General features: G+C 36.2%; 2 protein-coding genes across 6 annotated transcripts in view; one reads left to right on the top strand and one right to left on the bottom strand.

Annotated features, from left to right (window-relative positions):
- The first annotated feature begins 2,912 nt into the window (after positions 1 to 2,912).
- Positions 2,913 to 24,857, top strand: part of LOC125776488 (uncharacterized) — a 33,131-nt gene continuing 11,186 nt past the window's right edge. Inside the window, exon 1 of the mRNA XM_049448658.1 lies at positions 2,913 to 4,350. Coding sequence (XP_049304615.1) covers positions 3,183 to 4,268 — 1,086 coding nt within the window. The 5' untranslated portion in view covers positions 2,913 to 3,182 and the 3' untranslated portion in view covers positions 4,269 to 4,350. The remainder of the gene's footprint in view (positions 4,351 to 24,857) is intronic.
- Positions 4,978 to 24,857, bottom strand: part of LOC105224605 (5-hydroxytryptamine receptor 1) — a 184,702-nt gene continuing 164,822 nt past the window's right edge. For 2 of the 5 annotated variants that reach the window (XM_049448655.1, XM_049448657.1), the window contains 2 exons: positions 17,017 to 17,069; positions 4,978 to 10,216 (listed from right to left, as the gene is read on the bottom strand). In XM_049448655.1, the coding sequence (XP_049304612.1) occupies positions 7,265 to 9,205 (1,941 nt within the window). In that variant the 5' untranslated portion in view covers positions 9,206 to 10,216; positions 17,017 to 17,069 and the 3' untranslated portion in view covers positions 4,978 to 7,264. Of the gene's footprint in view, positions 10,217 to 17,016; positions 17,070 to 19,167; positions 19,833 to 24,857 lie in introns of those variants that run through there. The other 3 variants (XM_019989669.3, XM_049448656.1, XM_029549546.2) reach the window with 2 other exon arrangements.

Here is a 24,857-nt window from a genome sequence, read left to right as displayed (position 1 = left end):
CATTTTTTTATTTAGTAAGAACGCACGTAAAGTATTATAAGAAAAAATGTCCTTTTAGACAAAACAAAAATCAAAACAGAACTATCTATAAACCCGACGAGAATTAGACGCGCACTCAAGTATGACGAATGATATTCGAAAGACTGTATATTTAGCAGAGTCACACTCGTTTGACCATATTTGTATATTTTTTAACTAATCTGCGCACTGCGTATTTGTACCACCCTGTAGCAGATGCAAGCGTATGTAGTTCGCAGACAATGGAAGAGTTTTGTTACAGTTTCTTACGTTTTTGCGCATGCACAGAAATTTGAACGTCAACTATGAAAGTATGGAAGCTGAAGTGTACTCTAGCATGTAATGCCGTTATTTGTATTATATGTACATACATATATAGCTACTATGTGTGTGCTAGCTATGGGTGATTTCGATTAACACATGAATGCTTAATTTTATAACTATGTATTTATATGTATGATGGTATGTATGTATGTATGCATGTTTGTTTGATTGCTTTGCTACAATGATTTGATGACATGCTGCTTCTTACTTTGTATCAGTTGACTTTAGCAGTAACCATATTTTGTGTTTGCTGTTTTTTTTAATTTTCATTCATTTATTTATTTCTTTTATTTTTTTTTATGACAGTTATTATATTCACACATTTGACAGCACTTCTTTTTCTGTTTTTTTTTCATTTAATAATTTTATTTATTTTGTTTCTTAAATTTTTACCAAATAACAGTTAGTTATTACTTTTAATTGTTTGCTCTCATATTTCTACTTTATTATTTTGCTTATATTTGTTGCTATAAAATTTTCATTTAGTAAAATTAACATTAAAATTTGTATCACAGAGAGACGTGACTTCTATAAAGAGACTTTGAACTTAGCAAATGTATAATTTACACATAACTATATTTATTTTAACATTTGTTTGCACTTTTTTACACTAACAACATATTTTTTGTTCACTAATTGTTAAATATATTTGCTTATTATTTACAGAGAAACACAATGTCAATTCACTTCTCATTAATTCAGCGGCAATATGGCTAACAACAGAAAATGCATTGTATAAAAAATTATCTAAATAAATTTGCTAAAAATATAAATACATTGTTTTACTTTTATGCAGCTTTTACACATTTAGGTTTGGTTAAAATTTCCTATATTTGGCTTGTTTGGCTAACTTTAGTTATTTCAAATTAACTAGTATGCATTTTTATAGTAAAATTACTAATAGTTTGCAAAATTAATGTGCCACGATTAAATAATTCATAAATGATAGCATAATTAATACAATAGCAGACTATCGAATATGTAAAATATCCACAATTTTTTTTTTCAAATCAATGATATTTTCAAATTGCACTAAAATGATTTGGAATTGCAAGTAAAAAACATAAAATGCAGTCTAATACATATATAAATCATATTTTTTATTAAAAAAAAATTTAATATTTAATTTATTAAAAAAATATTTTATATTTTATATTTTATTTATTAAAAAAAATATTTTATATTTTATTTTTTTTTTTGCATTTTAAACATTTTCACATTGGTTACTAAAAATAAATTAACAAAAAAATCTAATTTTACATATATAAAAAAAGAATAATTATGTCACAAAAAAATATCATAATATGAAAATAAGTTTTATAATTTAGTCCTATATTTTTTTGTTGTTTAGAACAGCTTCAGCAATTTTTTCTAATATTATACACATATTATTTCTTATATTTTGTTGTAATTACATAAGTCATTTATTTCTTAAAATATAAAAATACTTATGAAATTGCTTTAATTTTTATGGATGAGCGCGAGAGTGAGATGGAAATAATGAAACAAATATATCGGCGCCCAAAATGCAAACAATGTATCATCAAAAAAAAAGGTCGAAAATCGCTGTCAGATATAATAAGCAATATATAACCATTTTATAACCAAAACTCAAGTTTTGTCAAATGAGTTAATAATAACCAATATATAACCATTTTATAACCAAAACTCAAATTTTGTCAAATGAGTTAATAATAACCAATATATAACCATTTTATAACCAAAACTCAAATTTTGTCAAATAAGTTAATAATAACCAATACATAGCCATTTTATAACCAAAACTCAAATTTCGTCAAAAGAGCTTACAATAACCAATATATAACCATTTTATAAACAAAACTTAAATTTTGTCAAATGAGTTAATAATAACCAATATATAACCATTTTATAACCAAAACTCAAGTTTTGCCAATATGAGTTAATAATAACCAATATATAACCATTTAATAACCAAAACTCAAATTTTGTCAAATGAGTTAATAATAACCAATATATAACCATTTTATAACCAAAACTCAAATTTTGTCAAATGAGTTAATAATAACCAATATATAACCATTTAATAACCAAAACTCAAATTTTGTTTCAATGTGGGTGGGTTCAATTACATCGCTTTTCCTCCGCCTGTAAACTTATGAAAAGTGATGTTACATTACTTTGCATTTTAGGTAACGATATATAGATGTATATACGAATATATATTTTTTAGGGCGACTCAAAAAATACTTACATGTACTTATATTTTTTTCTATTTGGTTCTCTGACAATAAGAACTTAGACACCTCTACGAAATTCTCTCCATGTATGAGTTCTTTATTGTAACGGGAAGTTATAAAGTGCAAAGAAAAGCAAAATTCCTTACACTAATCAAACTCTGACCATTAATATTAATTAATAAACGATTAGGTCTAGGTATTAAATTTTTTATTTCTCAAGTTTTTTTTTCAAGTATGCGTAGACAAAATCGTGGAATCGATATTTGAAATTTCTATCTGATAATAAGAAAAAATACGGAGGACCTTACCGTTAGCTCATAATTGGAGAGCATTTCTTATACGTGTCTGCGAACCTATTTTTCAGCGTAACAAGTGAAAAAATTATTCGTATTTTTAAAGCCACCCTAATATTTATAAATATTTATGATTTGCAAACAGACGGGAATTGGGCAACACTGTATCAGATTTTGTGTTTTTTGTCCAGTGATATAATGTATATACTGTTATAACGGGTGATTTTTTTGAGGTTAGGATTTTCATGCATTAGTATTTGACAGATCACGTGGGATTTCAGACATGGTGTCAAAAAGAAAGATGCTCAGTATGCTTTGACATTTCATCATGAATAGACTTACTAACGAGCAACGCTTGCAAATCATTGAATTTTATTACCAAAATCAGTGTTCGGTTCGAAATGTGTTTCGCGCTTTACGTCCGATTTATGGTCTACATAATCGACCAAGTGAGCAAACAATTAATGCGATTGTGACCAAGTTTCGCACTCAGTTTACTTTATTGGACATTAAACCAACCACACGAATGCGTACAGTGCGTACAGAAGAGAATATTGCGTCTGTTTCTGAGAGTGTGGCTGAAGACCGTGAAATGTCGATTCGTCGCCGTTCGCAGCAATTGGGTTTGTGTTATTCGACCACATGGAAGATTTTACGCAAAGATCTTGGTGTAAAACCGTATAAAATACAGCTCGTGCAAGAACTGAAGCCGAACGATCTGCCACAACGTCGAATTTTCAGTGAATGGGCCCTAGAAAAGTTGGCAGAAAATCCGCTTTTTTATCGACAAATTTTGTTCAGCGATGAGGCTCATTTCTGGTTGAATGGCTACGTAAATAAGCAAAATTGCCGCGTTTGGGGTGAAGAGCAACCAGAAGCCGTTCAAGAACTGCCCATGCATCCCGAAAAATGCACTGTTTGGTGTGGTTTGTACGCTGGTGGAATCATTGGACCGTATTTTTTCAAAGATGCTGTTGGACGCAACGTTACGGTGAATGGCGATCGCTATCGTTCGATGCTAACAAACTTTTTGTTGCCAAAAATGGAAGAACTGAACTTGGTTGACATGTGGTTTCAACAAGATGGCGCTACATGCCACACAGCTCGCGATTCTATGGCCATTTTGAGGGAAAACTTCGGACAACAATTCATCTCAAGAAATGGACCCGTAAGTTGGCCACCAAGATCATGCGATTTAACGCCTTTAGACTATTTTTTGTGGGGCTACGTCAAGTCTAAAGTCTACAGAAATAAGCCAGCAACTATTCCAGCTTTGGAAGACAACATTTCCGAAGAAATTCGGGCTATTCCGGCCGAAATGCTCGAAAAAGTTGCCCAAAATTGGACTTTCCGAATGGACCACCTAAGACGCAGCCGCGGTCAACATTTAAATGAAATTATCTTCAAAAAGTAAATGTCATGAACCAATCTAACGTTTCAAATAAAGAACCGATGAGATTTTGCAAATTTTATGCGTTTTTTTTTTTTTTAAAAAAGTTATCAAGCTCTTAAAAAATCACCCTTTATAACTGTTACAAAATGTAGAAGGTTGTAGTTTGATAGCTTTCTAAAAAAGTTTTTGGAATATTTCTAATATTTTGAAGCAACTAATTAGAAATATGAAGTGGGGTAATCTCTCTAAATCGATATTTTATCACTTTTAGCGTTTTAAGGTAAGCCAAGGCAATGATGGTAATACTTTGCATAACTTGCTAATAAGGAACAGTTTCATAAGTATAAATTTTCAAAGACTTTGTAATATATTGGACTGAAGCTTAAATCTCATACCGACGCTCTCTCCAGAAACTATTGGCTGATGCTATACCAAGGATGTTATAGACAGAATGCTGATGCTTTCACTGCTCAAATTCATTTATTAGCCACAGTAGATCCGTACACAGCTTCAAAACTAAATTTATCTGTCAGCTGAGGGAGACGGGGTGTACAACCTATGCTCAAACTCACTCCGAATAGCTGGTGAACTTTATTAAATGTTTTTTAAGCCCAAGAATATGCTTGCTGTGCCTCTATTTGCCTTTCATCACTTTATCCCGAATTCTCGCAGGAAAGCTATTTTATCTGTCAGACTGTGTTCAGACGAGCCTCATTTCTTCAATATTGAAGAGAACCACATCCAAAGTGAAAAAAGAGAGTGAGTGAGAGTAATAGACAGAGAAGGAGATAGATAGACTCCTCTTTTCTTTAGCTTTTATGGGGAGAACTCTGAGCTTAAAGTAACTAAAAATGTTTCTTTCAAGAGATTTGCTCTATTTCTGAAATCACCTTACTGCCTCAACATATCACTAGGTTAGAATCGCATCAGATTTCGGAATATTACATACTTTGTAAGCTTTTTGATAGTAAATTACAGTAGCAATGCGATAAGAGCAAATATTTTATTCGGAATTTTAAAATTTTCGCTGGCTCAAACAAAAAATATTCTGATTTGTTCCCCAATTATTGAACTAATTTGCAAACGTTATATTGCAAGATTGAGATTAGCAATGCCTTGTTGAGAATTGAGAGAGTCGTGTTAATGGCAAGAAAGAAGAAGAATAAAAATTTCAAACAAAATTGTTGCAGTCGTAATTCCGTTGCTTCAAAGTGTTATGTTTTTTGCCTTTTTACTTCGCAGTTGCAAAGTTCTGTATTAGTATGTAAAGGGTGATTTTTTAAGAGCTTGATAACTTTTTTTAAAAAAAAAACGCATAAAATTTGCAAAATCTCATCGGTTCTTTATTTGAAACGTTAGATTGGTTCATGACATTTACTTTTTAAAGATAATTTCATTTAAATGTTGACCGCGGCTGCGTCTTAGGTGGTCCATTCGGAAAGTCCAATTTTGGGCAACTTTTTCGAGCATTTCGGCCGGAATAGCCCGAATTTCTTCGGAAATGTTGTCTTCCAAAGCTGGAATAGTTGCTGGCTTATTTCTGTAGACTTTAGACTTGACGTAGCCCCACAAAAAATAGTCTAAAGGCGTTAAATCGCATGATCTTGGTGGCCAACTTACGGGTCCATTTCTTGAGATGAATTGTTGTCCGAAGTTTTCCCTCAAAATGGCCATAGAATCGCGAGCTGTGTGGCATGTAGCGCCATCTTGTTGAAACCACATGTCAACCAAGTTCAGTTCTTCCATTTTTGGCAACAAAAAGTTTGTTAGCATCGAACGATAGCGATCGCCATTCACCGTAACGTTGCGTCCAACAGCATCTTTGAAAAAATACGGTCCAATGATTCCACCAGCGTACAAACCACACCAAACAGTGCATTTTTCGGGATGCATGGGCAGTTCTTGAACGGCTTCTGGTTGCTCTTCACCCCAAATGCGGCAATTTTGCTTATTTACGTAGAAATTCAACCAGAAATGAGCCTCATCGCTGAACAAAATTTGTCGATAAACACATTTCGAACCGAACACTGATTTTGGTAATAAAATTCAATGATTTGCAAGCGTTGCTCGTTAGTAAGTCTATTCATGATGAAATGTCAAAGCATACTGAGCATCTTTCTCTTTGACACCATGTCTGAAATCCCACGTGATCTGTCAAATACTAATGCATGAAAATCCTAACCTCAAAAAAATCACCCGTTATATATGTATGTATGCATGTAGTTGTATGTAATTGAATGTATCTGATGACTTGTACTACATTTTCAAATTTCAGTTTCTTTTGATTGTATTTATGTATCCAGCACTTGACAGTTACGAAAAAGTATAAACACAAGTTAGTAAGTTGGTTTTGTTGTCTTAAAACTAGGAATTAGTACTTATTGACTAACATTCATTAGAATTACCCACAGATAATTGTAGTTGCACTTGCAGTGTCACTTTTGTTTTTCATATACACACATACATTTTTATTAACTTTATTTGCATTTTTTACAACATTAGTACCTAGTAGTAGGTGAGCTTAAGTGTACGCTAATTTAGTTTACTTCAGTTCAATATAGAGCAGCTGCTTAAACACATCTATAATTGTACATATATATTTACACATTTGTATTGTGACTACTTTTAGTAACTTTTTGCGCTCTAACTAGTACACTAGTCCCACCACTCCCGCTTACTTCTTTATGGCTACATTTATTTTTGAATTTTTCAGCGTTTTTGTTTTTGCTGTTGTTAATTTTTTATAATGTTTTTGTTAATTTATACAATAAAGTATATGCCTCATTTATGTTACATTTGAGTTGTCACTTTGAAACGCTTGCAATTGCTTTAAAACGCTTTGAAACACTGAGAATACAAATACACCTACAAATACACAGACACACGCACACACACGAAAAACAAAAAACATACTTAGTCTTAAATTAGTCAAAATAGTAGAGTCTAGTGGCTACACGCCTACCTACGCCACACGCTTACACTTGCCCACACACATGCCGCGCTTAGACAGCCTAATTTCAGAGGAAACTCTCCCGCGCGCCATGCCGTTCATCGCCCAACATCACACGCTGTGACGGCGGCTCGCCATACTGATCCTGGTAGTAGTTTTCACGCATCATTGTATTGAGACTCGAGCAACGGAAATAGAGTATCTCCTGGAAGGGTTTGCGGAAATCCCTATTCAGTGTGGCATAAATGATGGGATTGAGCAATGAGTTGGCATAGCCCAACCAGAGGAAGAGTGAAGCGAGCGAGGGCGGCACATGCACCGTTTCCGATTCGACAAAGGGACGTATCAGTGCGAGTATAAAGAATGGAAGCCAGCAAATGGTGAACGCCGACATAATTATGCCCAACGTAGTGGAAGCTTTCTTCTCTTTGGCTAATTGGAAACGCAGCTTCTTTTGATGCGGTGAACCGAGCAGGCCGCTAGTGCCACTCACAGCGCCGCCACTGCCGCTAGTGTGATGCGCACTCAGACCGCCGCAAGTGGAGTATGTGAGCGAGGTGTTGCCATAGCTGCTGTGGCGCTGTCCATTGCCGCTACCCATCACAGTTAAGTCTGTATTACCGGGCGGTGAGCCGGTGCCGTTGAGCGCATGCTGCAAATGTGTTTGTGCGCGCTTCTCCTCGAGCACTATACGCCTGGCGGCGCGGAATATTTGATAGTACACAAAGAGCATCACAGAGAGCGGTATGTAAAAGGAACCGAGTGTTGCATAAATTTGATATGCAAAATTCTGACAGACAATACAGATGGGTGTGCCGTGCTCGTCCACATGCTCGTTGCCCAGTATGAGCAGTGGCGGCAGCGAAATACTTGCCGCCACCAACCATACCAGCGCAACGCAGGCCATCATGCGACGCGGTGTACGCTTGACGCCATACTCTAGCGGTTTGGTGATGGCCAGGTAGCGATCCACCGAGATGGCGCACAAATTCAATATGGAGGCAGTGCAGCAGAGTACATCAAACGACACCCATATGTCGCACAGTATGGGACCAAAATTCCACTTGTCCAACACCTCATATAGCATAGCCATCGGCATCACCAGCAGCGCGACACACAGATCAGAAAGCGCCAGCGAGACGAGCAGATAGTTGCAGGGGCGCCGCAGCTTACGCACCATGCAGACGGCAATGCAGACCAGCACATTGCCAATTACAGTGCCGATAATGATGAGCAACAGCACAATGCTGACAATAATCGCTTGCCATGGCGGCAGCTCAATTTCGCCGCCGAACTCGTCTTCGTTCGATCCCTGCTCCGACGGTGATGTTGCGGCGGCGCTAACGTCGGTGGGGTGTGCGCCAACCATGGGATCCCAAATGCTGCTGGTTGTGATGAGTGCGGCGCTTGCACCGCCTCCGCTACCGCTACCAGCGCCCGCATAACTCGCATTAATACTGTTTGCATTTTGATTGCTGCCGTTCAGCGCGCCACTGCCGCTAACGTTCGACAACGTTGACGTGAGACTGATAACATCGGCTATTGAAATTAAGTTCGTACTAAATGCGCTGCTATTGAACTCATCAGCGCTAACGCTCACTGATGGCGCTGCGGCAGGCGCGTTGTACGCAATGCCGGCGCCGACGCTCAACGCTGGATTTGTGGGCTTGCTGTTGGGCAGCGTGCGGTGGCGCACTTGTGTAGCGGTGACAGTGGCGGCAGCTGAAGCCTGCGCTAGCCAATTGCTAAGCGGTAGTGTGAGCAGTAGAAGGACGGTGGCATGTAGCGTGTGGCGCAGTGCTCGCGGGCTGGGCTGCGCGCGTAGTAACAATTTATTGCGTATGTTGCTGTTGTTGCTATTATTTGTGGTGGTTTTGTTTGGGTGACGGCTAAGCGCAAAGCGCTTTGGCAGCGTGCATGTGTTGTATTTATGTTTTGTAGGTGTATTTGTTTCGCAATTGTGTTGTTGTTGTAGTTGTTGGACGTCCGACTGCATGTATGAAGCCATATAAAATATAAATAGGGTTGTATGAGTATTCAAATGAAAATTTTTGTATGAGTGAGTGTGAGTACGAGTAGGCGAAAATTAGAAAGAAATGGATTGTGGAAAATTTTAGGAAAACTCGCTTAAAACTCAAATTAAACTTTTTACGTGCTAACTCTAACTTGACTAGTTAATTACCAAATTATTTTTTGTTTTTTTGTTTTAAGACCAAAGCGTGCAACGTCGCCTTAGTCTGCCAGCAGCTTTTGCTCGTGTTTTGCGTGGAAGTATATGTGGCGCGCAGGCTTTAGTGCTTTCAACGCCCGCGCTTTCAGTTGACGCGGCAAATTCCGTAAATCCATTTATCTCCCGCTTACTCCCGGGATTTTGCTCGCAATTGCTTTGTGGCTTCTGTGACTTTGTGTCGATTCATGCTTCATGCGCGCGCTCCACACTAAGCCCAAGTGGTTGCTGATAATTTTCTCGTTTACGTTTTTCTCCGCTTTTGTTTCGCTTAATTTTCGTTTTATCGTCTGAATTAGTTGCGCCTAATCTGTTTGTCATTAATCATAATTGTGGCGTTTACACAGTTTGCGCGCTTATTTTCATAGTATAATGAGGAAGCCTCACATCTCAATCAATTTAGTCTGGCTCGCCGCTTTATTTAGTGTGTTCTTGTGCAATTTGACTTTTTTTTTATCAAGTTCGTATTATGTTTTCTTCACCTTCAAGAATTTTTGTTAGTTTCTCGGTCATCTCATTTGTTGCTCGTACCATTTCATTTATGGCACTTAATCACCGGCATCTCCGAACTGGGTTTCGTTGCAATTAATCTTGTTGTAGTACAACTTGTTAGTCTCAGAATTTCGTGGGATATATGTCTCATCGGGGATTTGCTATCCATCAATTTGTTCACGTGTCTAAATTTAGCAAAGCTATTCCATGGGGATTGTTTTGTTGAAGTGAAACCGTTCGATTTGTCTACTTCATCTGTCATAGATGGATTGTTGAAACTATGTGATGATTGTCCAGTTGCTGTAATAAAAAAAAGAATATTTAAGGCTTGAGTTCAAGAAATTTTGTAAAGAAGTGTTTGAAGAGACATATCAATAAGTACTTTTATAATCAGAACGGATATGAGACCACAAAGGGTAATTCCCCATAAAACCCAAAATTTACCAACATTTGCTGGATTTCAATTTTCACCCATTAAAAAAATATAGTTTAAGTGTTTTAGGGTATTTTTTATGGTATCCGAGATATACAACTTAGAGCTAACTTGATGGTTGAAAATTACTAAATTACTTTTAAGGTTTGTAATTGAAATTGAAATAAACTTATATGTTTTAATTAAAAATAAAATAGGATTTCAAACTCAAGAACCCTAATTTCTTAAAACGAGTTAGATGAGCAATATTACATAGGCGGTCAATATCAATTCCGGCCACTTCGCTGTTCTGTCTGGAAAAAGCCGGAAAAAGTGGGATGATTACTCCACCTCGCTTTTCTCCATCCAGCTTTAGCTTTAACCTATAAAATATTATTGACATAACTACGGTTTCATAGCGCCAGTACATCAATATTGGTAAGAGGTCTTACCACATCCCCAAAGGCTTAAGTCCACCTACACTTTCCTTACTTTCTCATTGATGTTTACCTTCCATTAGAGCCTTGAGATTGGCATTCTTTTTCAGTTCGAATTTATTAAAATCACAACAAACCAATATGTCAAGTGTTTATTCCTTTTTCTATTGAAGAAGCAAACGTTATTTGGAGTTTTTCTTTCTGACTTTCTCAGCATAAGGTCTTTCAACCAACTTGGAAAAAATCGTAGATCAATTCAATAACATACAATGGTCCACCCTTGACCAAAGCAACATCTAACATGTTTGGGTATTATAAAAAGGGTGTTTTCAAAAAGCTAGCTGGGTTCTTTCAGCTAATTTTATTCAGCCTTGATTTTGGAGATTCAACAGAAAGGCAAGTATGACTCAGACAGGTATATATTATTAAGTAATTTGTATCGCAATTTCTTTTACACAAATCTTTTATGATTTAGAAATTTGCTTGTAAACAGAACAGAGTATAATACTTGCCATGTCACTTTGTTTGTTTCGCAGTAAATCTCGAAAGCTGCAGCAAAAATTTAAAATATTTATTTACTATAGTCAATACTGCAGAACAATCAGACGGGCCAAAGCAGTTGCTTGCCTTTGCTCATATCCCAAGAATGCAACAAAGTGTGAACAAATTATTCTGCTTACAATTTTGCTGATAATGCAAGTTCGGCTGCCTGGTATTTGCTCCAAATTGACAGAGCACATATTCTGGCGAGCTAATGGAATACTCAGTAGGAGAAAATCAAAGCTTCTTTGTAACAAATGAAAACAGCTCAGAATGAAAAACTTGTATTATGAGATTGTGGGCTTTAATCTCTTTAGATGAGCAACGACATGCAGATAAATGAATATTCAGGAGCTCTTTAGAAAATTGTGCTGGTGCTTGCGTGTCTGTGGTTCATGTGGTGAGCTGATTTGCGTGCCAATTATGGGTGTATAGCTTGAGCTATTTTTTGTACTGAATCACTGTGGTTTAAATATACAAAACTTCACTAAACTACATAAATCAAAGTATGGTGTAGTGCTAGCATTGTATCATAGATTGCCATTGTTGTTTTCTCTAGAAATCTTGTTTTTTGTGAAACGAAACTCTTAAGGGGGTATTCTAGTCTAGAAATGACATTTTTTAAAGTCCAATAAAAAAAAAACTAAGAACATTTTTTTATCAGATATTTATTGATCTTTTAAGAATACAAAAAAAAAATAAAAATAAAAATTGTGTGATAATTTGAATAATTGCGGCGTGGTGGCGTGGCGGGGGTTGAAAATAAGGGTGCGCCCTTCCTGACACGATTCCAACACTTTGGGTGATCAGGAAAAAAAAGAAAAAAAAAATTTAATCAGTACAAATGCCGCTATCGTCTGAAGTAGGATAAATAAAAAAAAAAATTTTCAGTAAATGGCGACTGTTTGAATTTTTTGCCCGTTTTTTTGGCAAAGATCAAAATTTTTTAAAAATAGTAAAAATCAAAATTTCTTAATAATCCTAGTTCCAACCATAGAGAGATATATAAAGAAAGTCCACACCAAATTTCAAGTTAATCGGTTCATTAGAACTTGAGAAATCATGTCAGAAGTGTTGAAAATAGTAGTTTCGACTAAAACGCGATTAAAGTTTTACGTTATACGATATTCGCTCAACCGTTGTACGATATTCGCTCACTAAAATGGCTATAACTTTGAAAATAATTTGAGTTTTAAAAAATCCTTTTAGGGAGATATTTTTGAATATCAAAACTATCGAAATATGAAAAAAATTTCGATTTTTTGAAATTTCTAGACTAGAATACCCCTTTAAGGCCGGAAAATGTTTTGTTTGTTTAAGAAATATTCCAAAGAACGAACTGTGAGAATTATTCCGGAATAATCTTTACGGCTAATAAACTAGCAAATGTATCTTCTCATCATATTTGATACAGTCTGACAAAAAAACTTACATTATCAATTATTTTAATACAAATTCTTATATATTCCGCCTTAGCTAATAAAAATTTACCAACGATTAAACCAATTTTGCATACACTTGATACACATAATATGATAGCCTCGATTAGGATGGCCATCAGTGCCTTCAGCGAAAAAATTGTTTTCATATTTATAGACTAAAATTTCTTCAATTTTGCTTTATCAAAGTTTGCCGCCAAAAGCGAAATATAGATATTCAAGGCTCAAAATTTGAATTATTGAGTAAAAATTATAAACTTTTATTATTAGAGAAGATATATGTAAGTATAATGGCTGAAAAATTATTTATTATTTGTGTTTAATACAAAGGGAAAGATAATACATATTTAGGAGCTGACTACAGAAACTTTATCCTAATATAGCTAATTTTCATCCCATCTAATAGGCAATACACGAAAAGAGAAAAAAGCGAACATAAATACCAAAACACCCTAAAAAATGTCCACTAAATCAAATCTGCAATGCTTTGTTGTGAATTTCAGAAATAGCAAAGCAATTTTGTTTTATTGTTCAAATGCCTTTGTTGCAAATAATTTTTATTGCCTATGTTAGAAACAAGCTGCGGCCCAGCGACAATAGCTTGACCTACAAGCGAATAATGTGCGATCTACTGCGCATATTTACATCAAACAGTCTTGTGTGCGCTATTTTATACAAATACAACGAATAGCATATATGATTACATTGTAAACAAAGGCGAATACAAACACAGAAGGGCACCTCTGCATTTTACGACGTCCCTAACAAGCGTATTTGCCAAAAGGAAATTCCAAGAAAGCATAAAAAACGCAAGCAAACAGAGCACAATAAAATTATAATGGCATATAAATATTTACACACACAAGCACACACATACATACATGCGGTACCACACATATACATTTGTGCGCGCACGAGTGTGTGTTATTGTCGCCAAATCGCTTAAACTCGCACACAAATTACGTCAAATTGATTTAACCGAAAATCCGTTAAGTCACCATAGGGAGCGCACGTTACTCATACGCCATGGCGCGCCACACATACTTATAATGTGACAAACCAAAATAATGTAATCACACGCGCACGTAAGAGAATACACAAAAAATACGCGAAAGGACTTAAATTCCTCGCTAAGCATAATAATTTGGGCAAAATTATGTGTGCGTCAAGCGTTTGGTGATGTGAGTGCGTAAGGGAAACGATTGACAAATATAATATTTAATAGCAAGTATGCTGGCACACCCACTCGCAAGCGTGGTCGTAAAGCCTTACATACGCGTTTGTACATAAATGCGCGTAGTTGCGCTATAAAATTCCGGATTGCATACCCTTCAGGTGCGCAGCATGGTTAATGAGTTTCACAAAGGCCTAGCTATAAGTACAAATATATTCTCTCTAATTACTTTTAAGAGGAAGTCCTATGAAAGTTTTAAGCCGTTGCGAGAGTGTTGCGAATTTCTAATTAATACTAATTTAGATATTTCGTTCTTTACATATCCAAATTAGAAACATAAAAGCTTATATTAATTGTAATAAGTTCGTAATCAGTGGTGTATACAGGGTGTTCCATCTCTCATGTCGGTAAATGTATGTTAGTTATGAAAACCTCAATTCAGTAAAATTCTAATCAGGGAAGTGTTACATTCAGATTAAAGAATGAGCCGAAATAATAAAGCTTTGCAATGAAAATTGTCGTTCAGGCACGATCTGACATCGGACTACGCTACCAAAATTAGAATTAAAAAATAGAACAGTGTTACTCTTTTACCATATAATGTAAATATGGTAAATAGTAATAAGTATCAGTAACTTTATATAATTATCAAAAGATTTATGTTTTATTTATACAAATAAAATATTCCTGAAATATTTATTTTTACTGTTGTCATTATTTTAGAATATATAAATACATCGAAGGTCCACCCACCATCCGCAGCAGTCACTTCTGGCGTCATATTACGCGTTTAAAATGACCATAAATATTAATCATGTATGTCTATTATCAAAAATTTTGTCCTCTGTTATAATAAATTTCTATAGCAATCGCGTTAAGCATAAATAATGAATATGATGAGTTGCGCCAACAAGCCAAAAAACACAAGTATTATCCGCCAACAAAGGTGAAATCGCACAAAAACAGCAACAAACAGTCTACATAAATTATGTTGTGCATACATATGTATGTACACGGCTGGCAGTTAGACTGCAATATCTTTAAAAATTCCAATTTAATGAGAAATATATCATCATGACATACACACAGACATATAATTTACAATAACAATGTTTTAAATTTTTTACCTAGCTACCGATTTACATATGAACACAACAAACGTGAGATATATATAAATATGGATATGTATTCATGTACATTCTTTATTTTGTGCAATAATTCTTCTAAGCCGTAAAATTTAAGACACAAAGGAAGACATGAGCTACACTTACGTGCTTGAATGCCCGCCCGAAATTTATTTGTTTGTAAGTAGCGATTAAAGGATATACTTGCAAGAAAACTCACTGGCCATAAAATAGTACATTTTTTGCCACAGTTGTTTTGTAAGGAAACTGCATGATGAATGACGCAAGGACGACAGTCATAATTTGGTTGATTTTGTCTACGATTGTGAGCTAATAGTTGGTGGATTCGTAACTCAAGGTCTGCAAATGTACACCAAAACTTCAACTATAAAAATAATTTTCATTTACTCGTATTCGGCAATAGAGGTTCCATAAGTACCTTCTGTCATTATTATATTTTTAAAAAATTCTTCAGAGACATATATGCAACTATACTGGGTAATAACATCTTTAAAAAACCGACTCTCAATCTTACAATTGTTCAATATTATTTGCAACTTCAGGATTCCGGGGTCTACTGTAAGAACTTTTAGCGCAAAACTATGAGGCTGATTTCACCATTTGAATCACTTAAATCCTCTTGTGGCTCAGAAAACGCAGCTCTATCCCTAAAATTTGGTGCGGGTTGTAGTATAGTGGTATCATCGAGCCTAATTTCTTTCGAAATCGCTCAATATATGAGTTCTAATATTAAAATTGTGAGATAATATTTTTGGAATGACAGCATTCTGTTATGTCAAAAGTGGGCTGAACCGAAGCGAAACTTCTCTTAGCCGCCCATACTTCACAAAAATATTTTCAAGCTTCCGGTTGACTTTATAACGCATCTGTCGAACAATATGTAAGTTGAAAATAATCTACCCCTAATAACCTTGTTACCCCTTGTCAAAAGTAAATAAAATCAGGGTAATTTTTCCCACAGTCGACGTATAACTGATCAGCTGCTTGATAGAAGGTAAAATAATATGTTCGTCCAGCTGTGAGACTTCTCAATGAAATATCCTTTATTTCTGTTTCATGTTGTAGTATCAAAACTGGATAAAATTGTGTCAAAATATTTCCTCGTTCCCATATACCTTATATATATAAGAGAATTTATAAGAATTATATAAGAATTTCAAACTTCGCTTAGGTATATACCGTCAATTTGTAGGATAATACAGTAAAATTAAGTGGAGGTAGAATACTGGAAATGTTATAGTTTAAAGACAAACTTTCGCGATATCAATTCACGAGGTACCCCAGTTTCCATTTACGACATATGTGACCTGGTCTACGAAAAGGGAGCTTACGTGCGAAAACTAGTTTTTTGGGAAACAGCTGTTAAAAATAAGCGTCGTTTCGTCAGTTTCTCGTTATCTCATTAATTGTTTTGACACCTAAGCCCCCTTTCCGTAGACCAGGTCACATATAATGATTTTCATATTTTGGTTGATTGCTTTCTCATATACTCCATATACAGCTGGAGCGTTACATGATAAACAACGTGTCGTGTCGTCGAGCAATGAATGTCGAATTCTTTCGCAACATTTGTTAATGTAAAATTTTATAAATATTTGAAGATCGTTCCTCGGCTTTATACCTGGCAAGTTGCTAGAGCTCAAATATTCGGTTGCACCTAATACCTAACCGAGAAAACAAAGGCGCTTGCTATTTCTCCACATATTACTTCAAAATCATTTTATCCTTTTACAGCAACAAATATTCTTCTCGGTAAATCTATGCATGTTCTTATGAATGCCACGGTGTGCATTTCGCATCGACTTATACACTTCCTAACTAAAAGTCAAAAGTCTAAGAAACTTAAACCAAATACAAAAAAGTGATTGAGTTGCAAAGTGGCAGAAGAAGTCATATCTTGAATTAAACCACTCTCTTAATTTAGAAAGTCACTTAAAAAAACCAAGAAATTACCTTCGGTAGCATCTAACCGCCAACAGCGTAAATTCAACTTATTTGCTCCTCATCTGTAAAGGCAAAAGCAAGGGAAGAAAAACGATTTAAAATTTTGTACCTACCAAGGTGTTCCAGCAAAAAGGCTGCAGTGTTTGTGTAAGTATATGTATAAATATTTTTAGCATTATATAATTTTTGCCGGTTGGTGTCAATATGTATAAGTTCCTACATATGTGTGAAAGTCAACGAGTGTGGCATGAGTGCACTTGGGTGGATGGTACAAAACCTGAAGTAAGAATTCAAATACCAGCACAAATGGAATAGGTATATGTTTGAAAACTTGTGAGAAAGGTAAATTTACGGAAAATATTGCTTCATATATGTAATAATACACACATATGTATTATATATAAGTATATTTAGCATGTTATACGAATGCAAACGAACGCGTCTGTTTCTGACTTTTGATTTGTGTTGTGAAAATTTCTCAATTCGCGCAGCTCAAGGTGTGGAGTTTCAAGCAAGCTGCTTATGGAGCTAGCGCTTTACTCTGTACATATATAAATGTATTCGTATATATGTATGCACATACTTATTACAGCATGTGGGAACTTTAGTAATATTTAGAGTATAGATTATACAGTCATATTGCAAAGAGTTCTCAGATTTAGCAAATACCTTTTGACTTTATCTACAGTAAAGTCAAGTAATCGGATGGTGAAGTAAAAGGTAATTCGAAAATCATCGTACTGAATCGTGTTGCTGAAAGGAAGATTTTAAAAAGTTGATTTCATTCATTATTTGTATAATTCTAATTAGTTTTTTTTTAATTGGCGAAAGACAACTAATTATATTTCGAAAATAGTTCTTAACCACTACTGTTGCTTGTTTTTCCCAAACCAATTCAGCAAAAACAAAAAAAAACAATTTACGAACGCATTAGCTAAAATTTCCTTCTAACTCGGAAAATAAGTTCAAGAGAAATAGATGTATCGACCAGATCAATGATAAGACCTATCCGAGATGATCTACATATAAAAGTCTAATGTGATCAACATAGAGCTGCTGTAATTGTTTGGTGGAGAGTCTCCTTTATAGGCTTTACACATCTGACCTTTGTAAAAAAGGGATTTAAACTGGACAAAAGTGTACCATCAATAGGTTTTTGAATGCGTGTTAAAGCAGTTAAACATAGAAGTTCTTCAATGCAGGTCAACGGATCACCCAGCAAGTATCTGCTCTAGCACACAAGGCTAAAAACCACACAGCAGTGGCTTAAAATAAATATTCTTGGCTTCATAGCAACAAGTTACTGGCCGTCAGGAAGTCCAGATTTGAATTCACTGGGCTACAGTTTGTGGTCTGAATTGGAGAAAATGGCCTGTCGACTACCCCATAGAAATTTTGAGACTCCCAAAAAATCTTTACTTCGAGCGGCGTCATCAATGCCAATAAAAACTATGCGTATTGCTATTGATCCATAACCGAATCGTTTAAGTTTTACGTAATTTATTATAGCACGTATAGTAAAATTGTATTGCATCCTTCTGTTCATGAGTATTATGTAGAATAGGTGCCAGTAGCCCTTACATATTTTCCGCTGCACACATGTGACTTTGCGCAAATATTTGAACATGATTTTCGTAATTTGAGTAATGTGAATTGCACGCACCAAATTTGCTATGTAAATGTGTGCTTAAGTAAAAGTAATGTATGTAGTAATGTAAAGTATGCGAATAGGCATCTTTCTACCCTGTAAGTCATTTGAATTTGTTAGAGACTGGAAAGCTTTATTATATTCAGATTTTTTACTTCAACAAATGGCTTTAAGATGAAGCTATAGAAATTTTTAAAATTTCCTCATATATCTCTCACTAACATCGACTATATGTCTCTCATTCAATAGCTGATTTTTGTTATCAAATGTATCATAATTTATTGAATTTAATTTTGTCTCCGACAAATACTTTCATTACAACACATTCTATATTCTGTTAAAATATTTCCATAAACTTTTTTGTGAGGAAGTTTCGAAAGTACATTTGCAAGTTCGAAAATATCTTTGACGGCGCTTTCACACACTTGCCTGCATGCCACGTAGTCATCGTTGTCTTTCGCTTTCTCCCACTTATTTCGTTGAATGCTTAGCTTGTATTATCTTCATCTTACCAATTCTAGTTGTATGCACACATACTATGTATCGCCATGAGTAGTCATCAATCTTTTCATGTTGAAGAGCCGTCGCGACATTAAGACCGATGCAGTGGCTTGTGAAGGCAAAAACTTTGGTAATGAAAATTGAAGAAGTACGGTTAATGTGCCACTAATTTTTTTATTTTTTTATTTTTTTGTTTAATTTTCATGGTAGGGGGTCCTTAGAATACAGGTTATGTCACGCAACCGGCACCTTGTTTGATTCGTAAAGCACTGCATACATATGTACATACATATATAATTGATGAGCGTGATGAGCTGAGTTGATTTTGTCATGTTCCTCTCGAACTAGTCCATCAGTTTTTGAGAAATCTCTCTGAAATTTTGCATAGGTATTTATTTTTCTCCGCAAGAAGCTGCTCTTTTGTTGAAACCGCAGATATCAGACCACAATAACGTAAAACAGGCATACAAACTGAACAATCGGAATCAAATTCCTTTTTATCTGAAAATATTTCTTTACAAAATTTGGCATTAATTATTATCCAAGGCGACGCTACAATATCCAAACAAATTGTGTAGATCAGAACAATATAGTATATAGCTACCATACAAAACGGTAAGCTTCGGTGCTAACGAAGCTATTGTTTTTTTCTTTTTTTTCTGTTTTTATTACATTTTATTTTAATTTATTTTATTTTATTTTATTTTATTTTATTTTATTTTATTTCATTTTATTTTACTTTATTCTATTTTATTTTATTTTATTTTATTCTATTTTATTTTATTTTATTTTGTTTTATTTTATTTTACTTTCTTTATTTCCTTTTGTTGTATTTATTTTCTTAAAAGCATATTGAATTATAATTATTAATTTATGTTATTGTCAGCTATTTTGTATGCTCAACCCTTATCCACATATATCGGCATTCAACAGAGCAGCAAGTTACCCGCATGTGTTTGAAAGCAATTGAGAATTTATTGTCTAGAAAGACAACGGGCAGCGGGCAACAGGACAGCCAGCAAGTTGGCAAGGCAAGAGCGCACCAAAGCGGCGCCTGTGTAAGCTGCTCCATAAATCGTTCGTCGATAACAAAGTTGCGCACAATAGCAGCTGCGGTAGCTTGGCTTTATTGTTTTTATACTCTAGAATATCAAGTGACGCAGCAACTTACTGCTTCCTGCCCTTTGACTGCAGTTGTGGCTAAGCTATGCAGTGCTAGCTCATCCTTAGTGTTTGCACACAATGTAAACACACACACACATACATACATCTATGAGTTTTGTTTACAAGTAACGGTTGCATGCGTCGAAAGTATCTTTTATAAGCAAACGCTTCGGAATTGCATCCCGTTCATATTTTGTTGCGAGAACTCGCTTACTCCGCTCTCACCAGTTTATCATTTCATCATTTATTGCTGCTCACCGTTACCACAAAATGCACAATTTCATTTTATTTTGCCCTCAGCGGCAGTGCAACGGTAGTGTTCACCTCATTCTTGTTGCAAAAGTAATCCGCCGCAAAGCTTTCGCCACAAGGGTATTGTAAATATTTTACCTCCTCAATATATTTATATAAAAGTACAGTTTTCTTGTAGGTCTTCCGTGCATCTTTCTTTGTTTGCTGCTTATTTGCTTTGCATATTCCCAATGCTTCATGAGTGACTTGCACTTGTTCTTTCGAAAAATGTGCAAGTTTAACTAGTGCGAGAGCAAGAAAGCTAAGCTGATAATGGAAGCAACTGTGTTTCCTTAGATTATCTATGCACTGTCTTCAAGTGGACTGAGTTCATTATTTATTAATGTGTACTGTATAAAGATTATATTGATATCAATATTTAAATATTTAATTTAATATTGGATCAATAACAACCCATATTCGTGCGGTTTGCCAGATGATGGCATCCGATCTTATTATATTTCCAATGTGCGTTGGACAGCTATTGCCTTGTGCGTATTTGGCATTCATTTGAAATCCAAACAGAAGTATTTTTTTTTTACTAAAATACTATGAAATTGTTTTCGTAGAGAGTGTGTTTTAATTCTTTATGAAGACAACCTAAGCCGAAAGTCATTCAATTTTATTGGAAGTCTTGTGGTGAACTTGCTTTAGCCGAGCAAACGAGTCAAGAGTAGTTTCCACGACTGAATAGTGGTAACTTTGGCTTGGAAGAAAAAGAATGCCCTGGTCGGGCAAGAAAACATGAGGATGAAGAATTACTAATTGTAGATTATTGCTAAACACAATTAGAGCGCGATGAGTATTTCTTAGTCAAACAAACAACCATTTGAAAAAGTTTAAAAGAAGCCGCGGATGCATTCAAAAGCAAATAAATTGCGTGTCATATCGTCACCTAAAATGCAAAATAACGTAACAACGTTTTCGGATGTTTACAGGGGAATGAAAGAAACACGCCATAAAATGGAACATGAGAGAAAAAAAATTAAATATTGGTTAAAACTGGATTATATCTGATTGCAGAACCTTAAAATGTTGCACATATGTACTTATATACGCCAAAATAATACTCTATTTTTGAAGGGATGATGAACTTCTAAAACCGAGTGCAACCATTAAAGGTGAAGGACACCCACAACAATTGTCTTGCTTTTGCGAACGAATGTGAATGAATACCCTGAATTTGTGACACGACACGAGGCAATAAATTTCCATCATAACAACATCCAGGTTAACATCACCGCCGTAAAAGAAGTGCGGTGGACGAGAGAAGCACTGGTTGGGATTCGTAGTGAGAGGGAAACTCCGTCGCCGAGTCCTGGCATTCACCCCGGTGAACAAACGTCTAGCCAAAATCTGCATCAAAGCGAAGTTCTCCAAAAATGTCCAAACCAAAGATGTCTTCTATGAGCGCTTGGAGTGCACCTCTGATCGGCCAGTCGGTAAATTCAGCCTCCGTGATGAAACAGCAAAATATGGAATCATACATGTGACAATGTCTTTTGCTTTTAGGCATTTAAATTACACGGCGGGCGTGACGATACATAGTTTTGTTGCAGCCGACCGTCACAAAGTTATTTCGTCATTTCAACTGTTCTGTCTTACCATCTTGCATAGTTGTGAACCGGACGGCATAGTGCCACCAGCGGCTTATCCGAAATGACCAATTTCACTTCAGCGAAAATGAATTTCGAGCTCCTTCACTGCAAATGGAATTTCGTCTTTTGATTCGCCTTAAGAAAAGTAACTGGATATAAATGAGTTTAACCACGTGAAACCGCAAGCATTGCAACAAAACACACTGGAGATTACTTCGTAAGAAATGCGCAGCTGGAATTGCTAACGTTGCAGAAATGTCGAAAGTGCGCGTGGCGAGATTTGCAGGAAATGCTTATTTAATATGCAGACGCCGCCATACACAACGCACCGCGAATTGCTGGCACAAATACTTTCGCCGCAGAAGTGGCAATATGCCAACAGGAAATTTCAAAGACGCACACACGCGCCACCGTTTGTAAGTGGAGAGTTGAAATTGTGCAAAAGTGCAAAGCGTTTGGCGCGAACAGCAAGTGATGAAGTCTGGCGGCAATTCTTAGCGCTGCATATTAACGGTAAAGGCATAAAAGAGTACGAGCTGGCTTGAAGACGCCGCAAGCGCTTAAACTGCGCGAAAGTGGTAGCGGGAGGGAAGAAGAGGCGCACGAGCCGCGCTAATTTCCAGTTGCAACGCTGACTTCGCACTTGCACAACTGTGCGTTCATTTCTCTGTTGCTGATATACTACTTTCGCAGCCACTTAACGGTGTGGCACCGCTTGTGCTGGCACTGTGGCACTGCGTGTGCGCAGTTGCGTCATAACGGTGTGTAATTGCATTTCGCAGTTTTATAATTGCATACCGCTACGTCCGCTCTCGCTACGTAACAGCTTGCGGATTGCGGTTAGTGCGCTCCAGCGCCACTGTGTTGTGGGTTGCTCATACGCCGTGGCAAATGGTATGCTTCGTGGTTGGTTGGCGGTTGCGAGTGTCAGCAGTGCCAATGTCGGAATTGAAATGTAAATTAAAAACTGTAATTACATTGGAAATAAAGTTGCATTTGTGCATGGCGAATTGTAAAATGCGAAAAGCGCTCGCACACGCTCTCCACATACTTGTACACATAGTAAAATGTTTGTTGCTGCGTATTTTCGCGCACTTTCATGAGTCGCTACTTTGACAAGAATTTAATTTTCACTTTTACCAATTTCATACCTGATAAATGTATGCAGTACGCTTACACTTTGCTAATTGAAATAAATAGCGGTATTTAAACCCAGTAGTAAATTTCATGAGCATGGTGAAACAACTAGTTTCGAATGGATTGGCAGTAAACATATATTATATGAAACACGTTATATAGACCACGGCTAACCATGTTTGAAAGCAAAAAAAATGATAATTGGAAGGATATAATAACAGAAATTGAAGGAAAAAGTAAGGAAGCGCTAAATTCGGGTGTAAAAGAGTTTTTTACGCTTTCCAAATTCGTAAGGATCTAAGCCCGCGAAAAAAAATCGATATATACAGTATATAGTATGTAAAGCCAACCGCAGTTTGAAATTATTATAAAGTATAGGCGAGGGGTTGCTTATTAACCGATGTTTTTAATTTTTATTATCCCGATATATTTTTGCTAAATAAAGTTGCTTTGTGACTTACTTTCAGGTACTTCACAGAATGATATTTTTTTTCCTTTCAGTAAAAATTCAGCTATAGGCCACATATTTGGTATCGGAGGGCTTAAAATGCAATGGACCAATTTAGGAAGATGGAGTCATGTGTAGAAGTTCACGCAAGTGAGGAAAGTTCTACAATCGCCATTCACTTGGGAGTGGCCAGAAACGATTCTTTTACACATGACTCAAGCAGCTCACGACTTCCGGTCTTTGACCAAGTATCCTCTGGGTAGCCTAAGAACATTCGTTTGAAGGCGCGCTGGGTTTGGGACCCGCCACGTAAAAAAACAACCCCAGCGAATAGCAACAACCAGCCTCGGATGAGAGACCCCCCTTTTGATGACGATGGAGAAGACGTTCCATTGCCCGACCAAGAAGAAGTTCGAATAGCAATTACCCGCCTGAAGAACAACAAAGCGGCGGGGGCGGATGGATTGCCAGCCGAGCTATTCAAACACGGCGGCGAAGAACTGATAAGGAGCATGCATCAGCTTCTTTGCAAAATATGGTCGGATGAAAGTATGCCCAACGATTGGAATTTAAGTGTGCTATGCCCAATCCATAAAAAAGGAGACCCCACAATCTGCGCCAACTACCGTGGGATTAGCCTCCTTAATATCGCGTATAAGGTTCTATCGAGCGTATTGTGTGAAAGATTAAAGTCCACCGTCAACAAACTGATTGAACCTTATCAGTGTGGCTTTAGACCTGGTAAATCAACAACTGACCAGATATTCACCATGCGCCAAATCTTGGAAAAGACCCGTGAAAGGAGAATCGACACACACCACCTCTTCGTCAATTTCAAAGCTGCTTTCGACAGTACGAAAAGGAGCTGCCTTTATGCCGCAATGTCTGAATTTGGTATCCCCGCAAAACTAATACGGCTGTGTAAACTGACGTTGAGCGGGACCAAAAGCTCCGTCAGGATCGGGAAGGACCTCTCCGAGCCGTTCGATACCAAATGAGGTTTCAGACAAGGCGACTCCCTATCGTGCGATTTCTTCAATCTGCTGCTGGAGAAAATAGTACG

This window comes from Bactrocera dorsalis, chromosome 2, assembly GCF_023373825.1.
Source record: "Bactrocera dorsalis isolate Fly_Bdor chromosome 2, ASM2337382v1, whole genome shotgun sequence".
Taxonomy (NCBI): Eukaryota; Metazoa; Arthropoda; class Insecta; order Diptera; family Tephritidae; genus Bactrocera; species Bactrocera dorsalis.
Note: the sequence above shows the minus strand (reverse complement) of the source record. Positions and strands in the feature narration are given on the sequence as shown.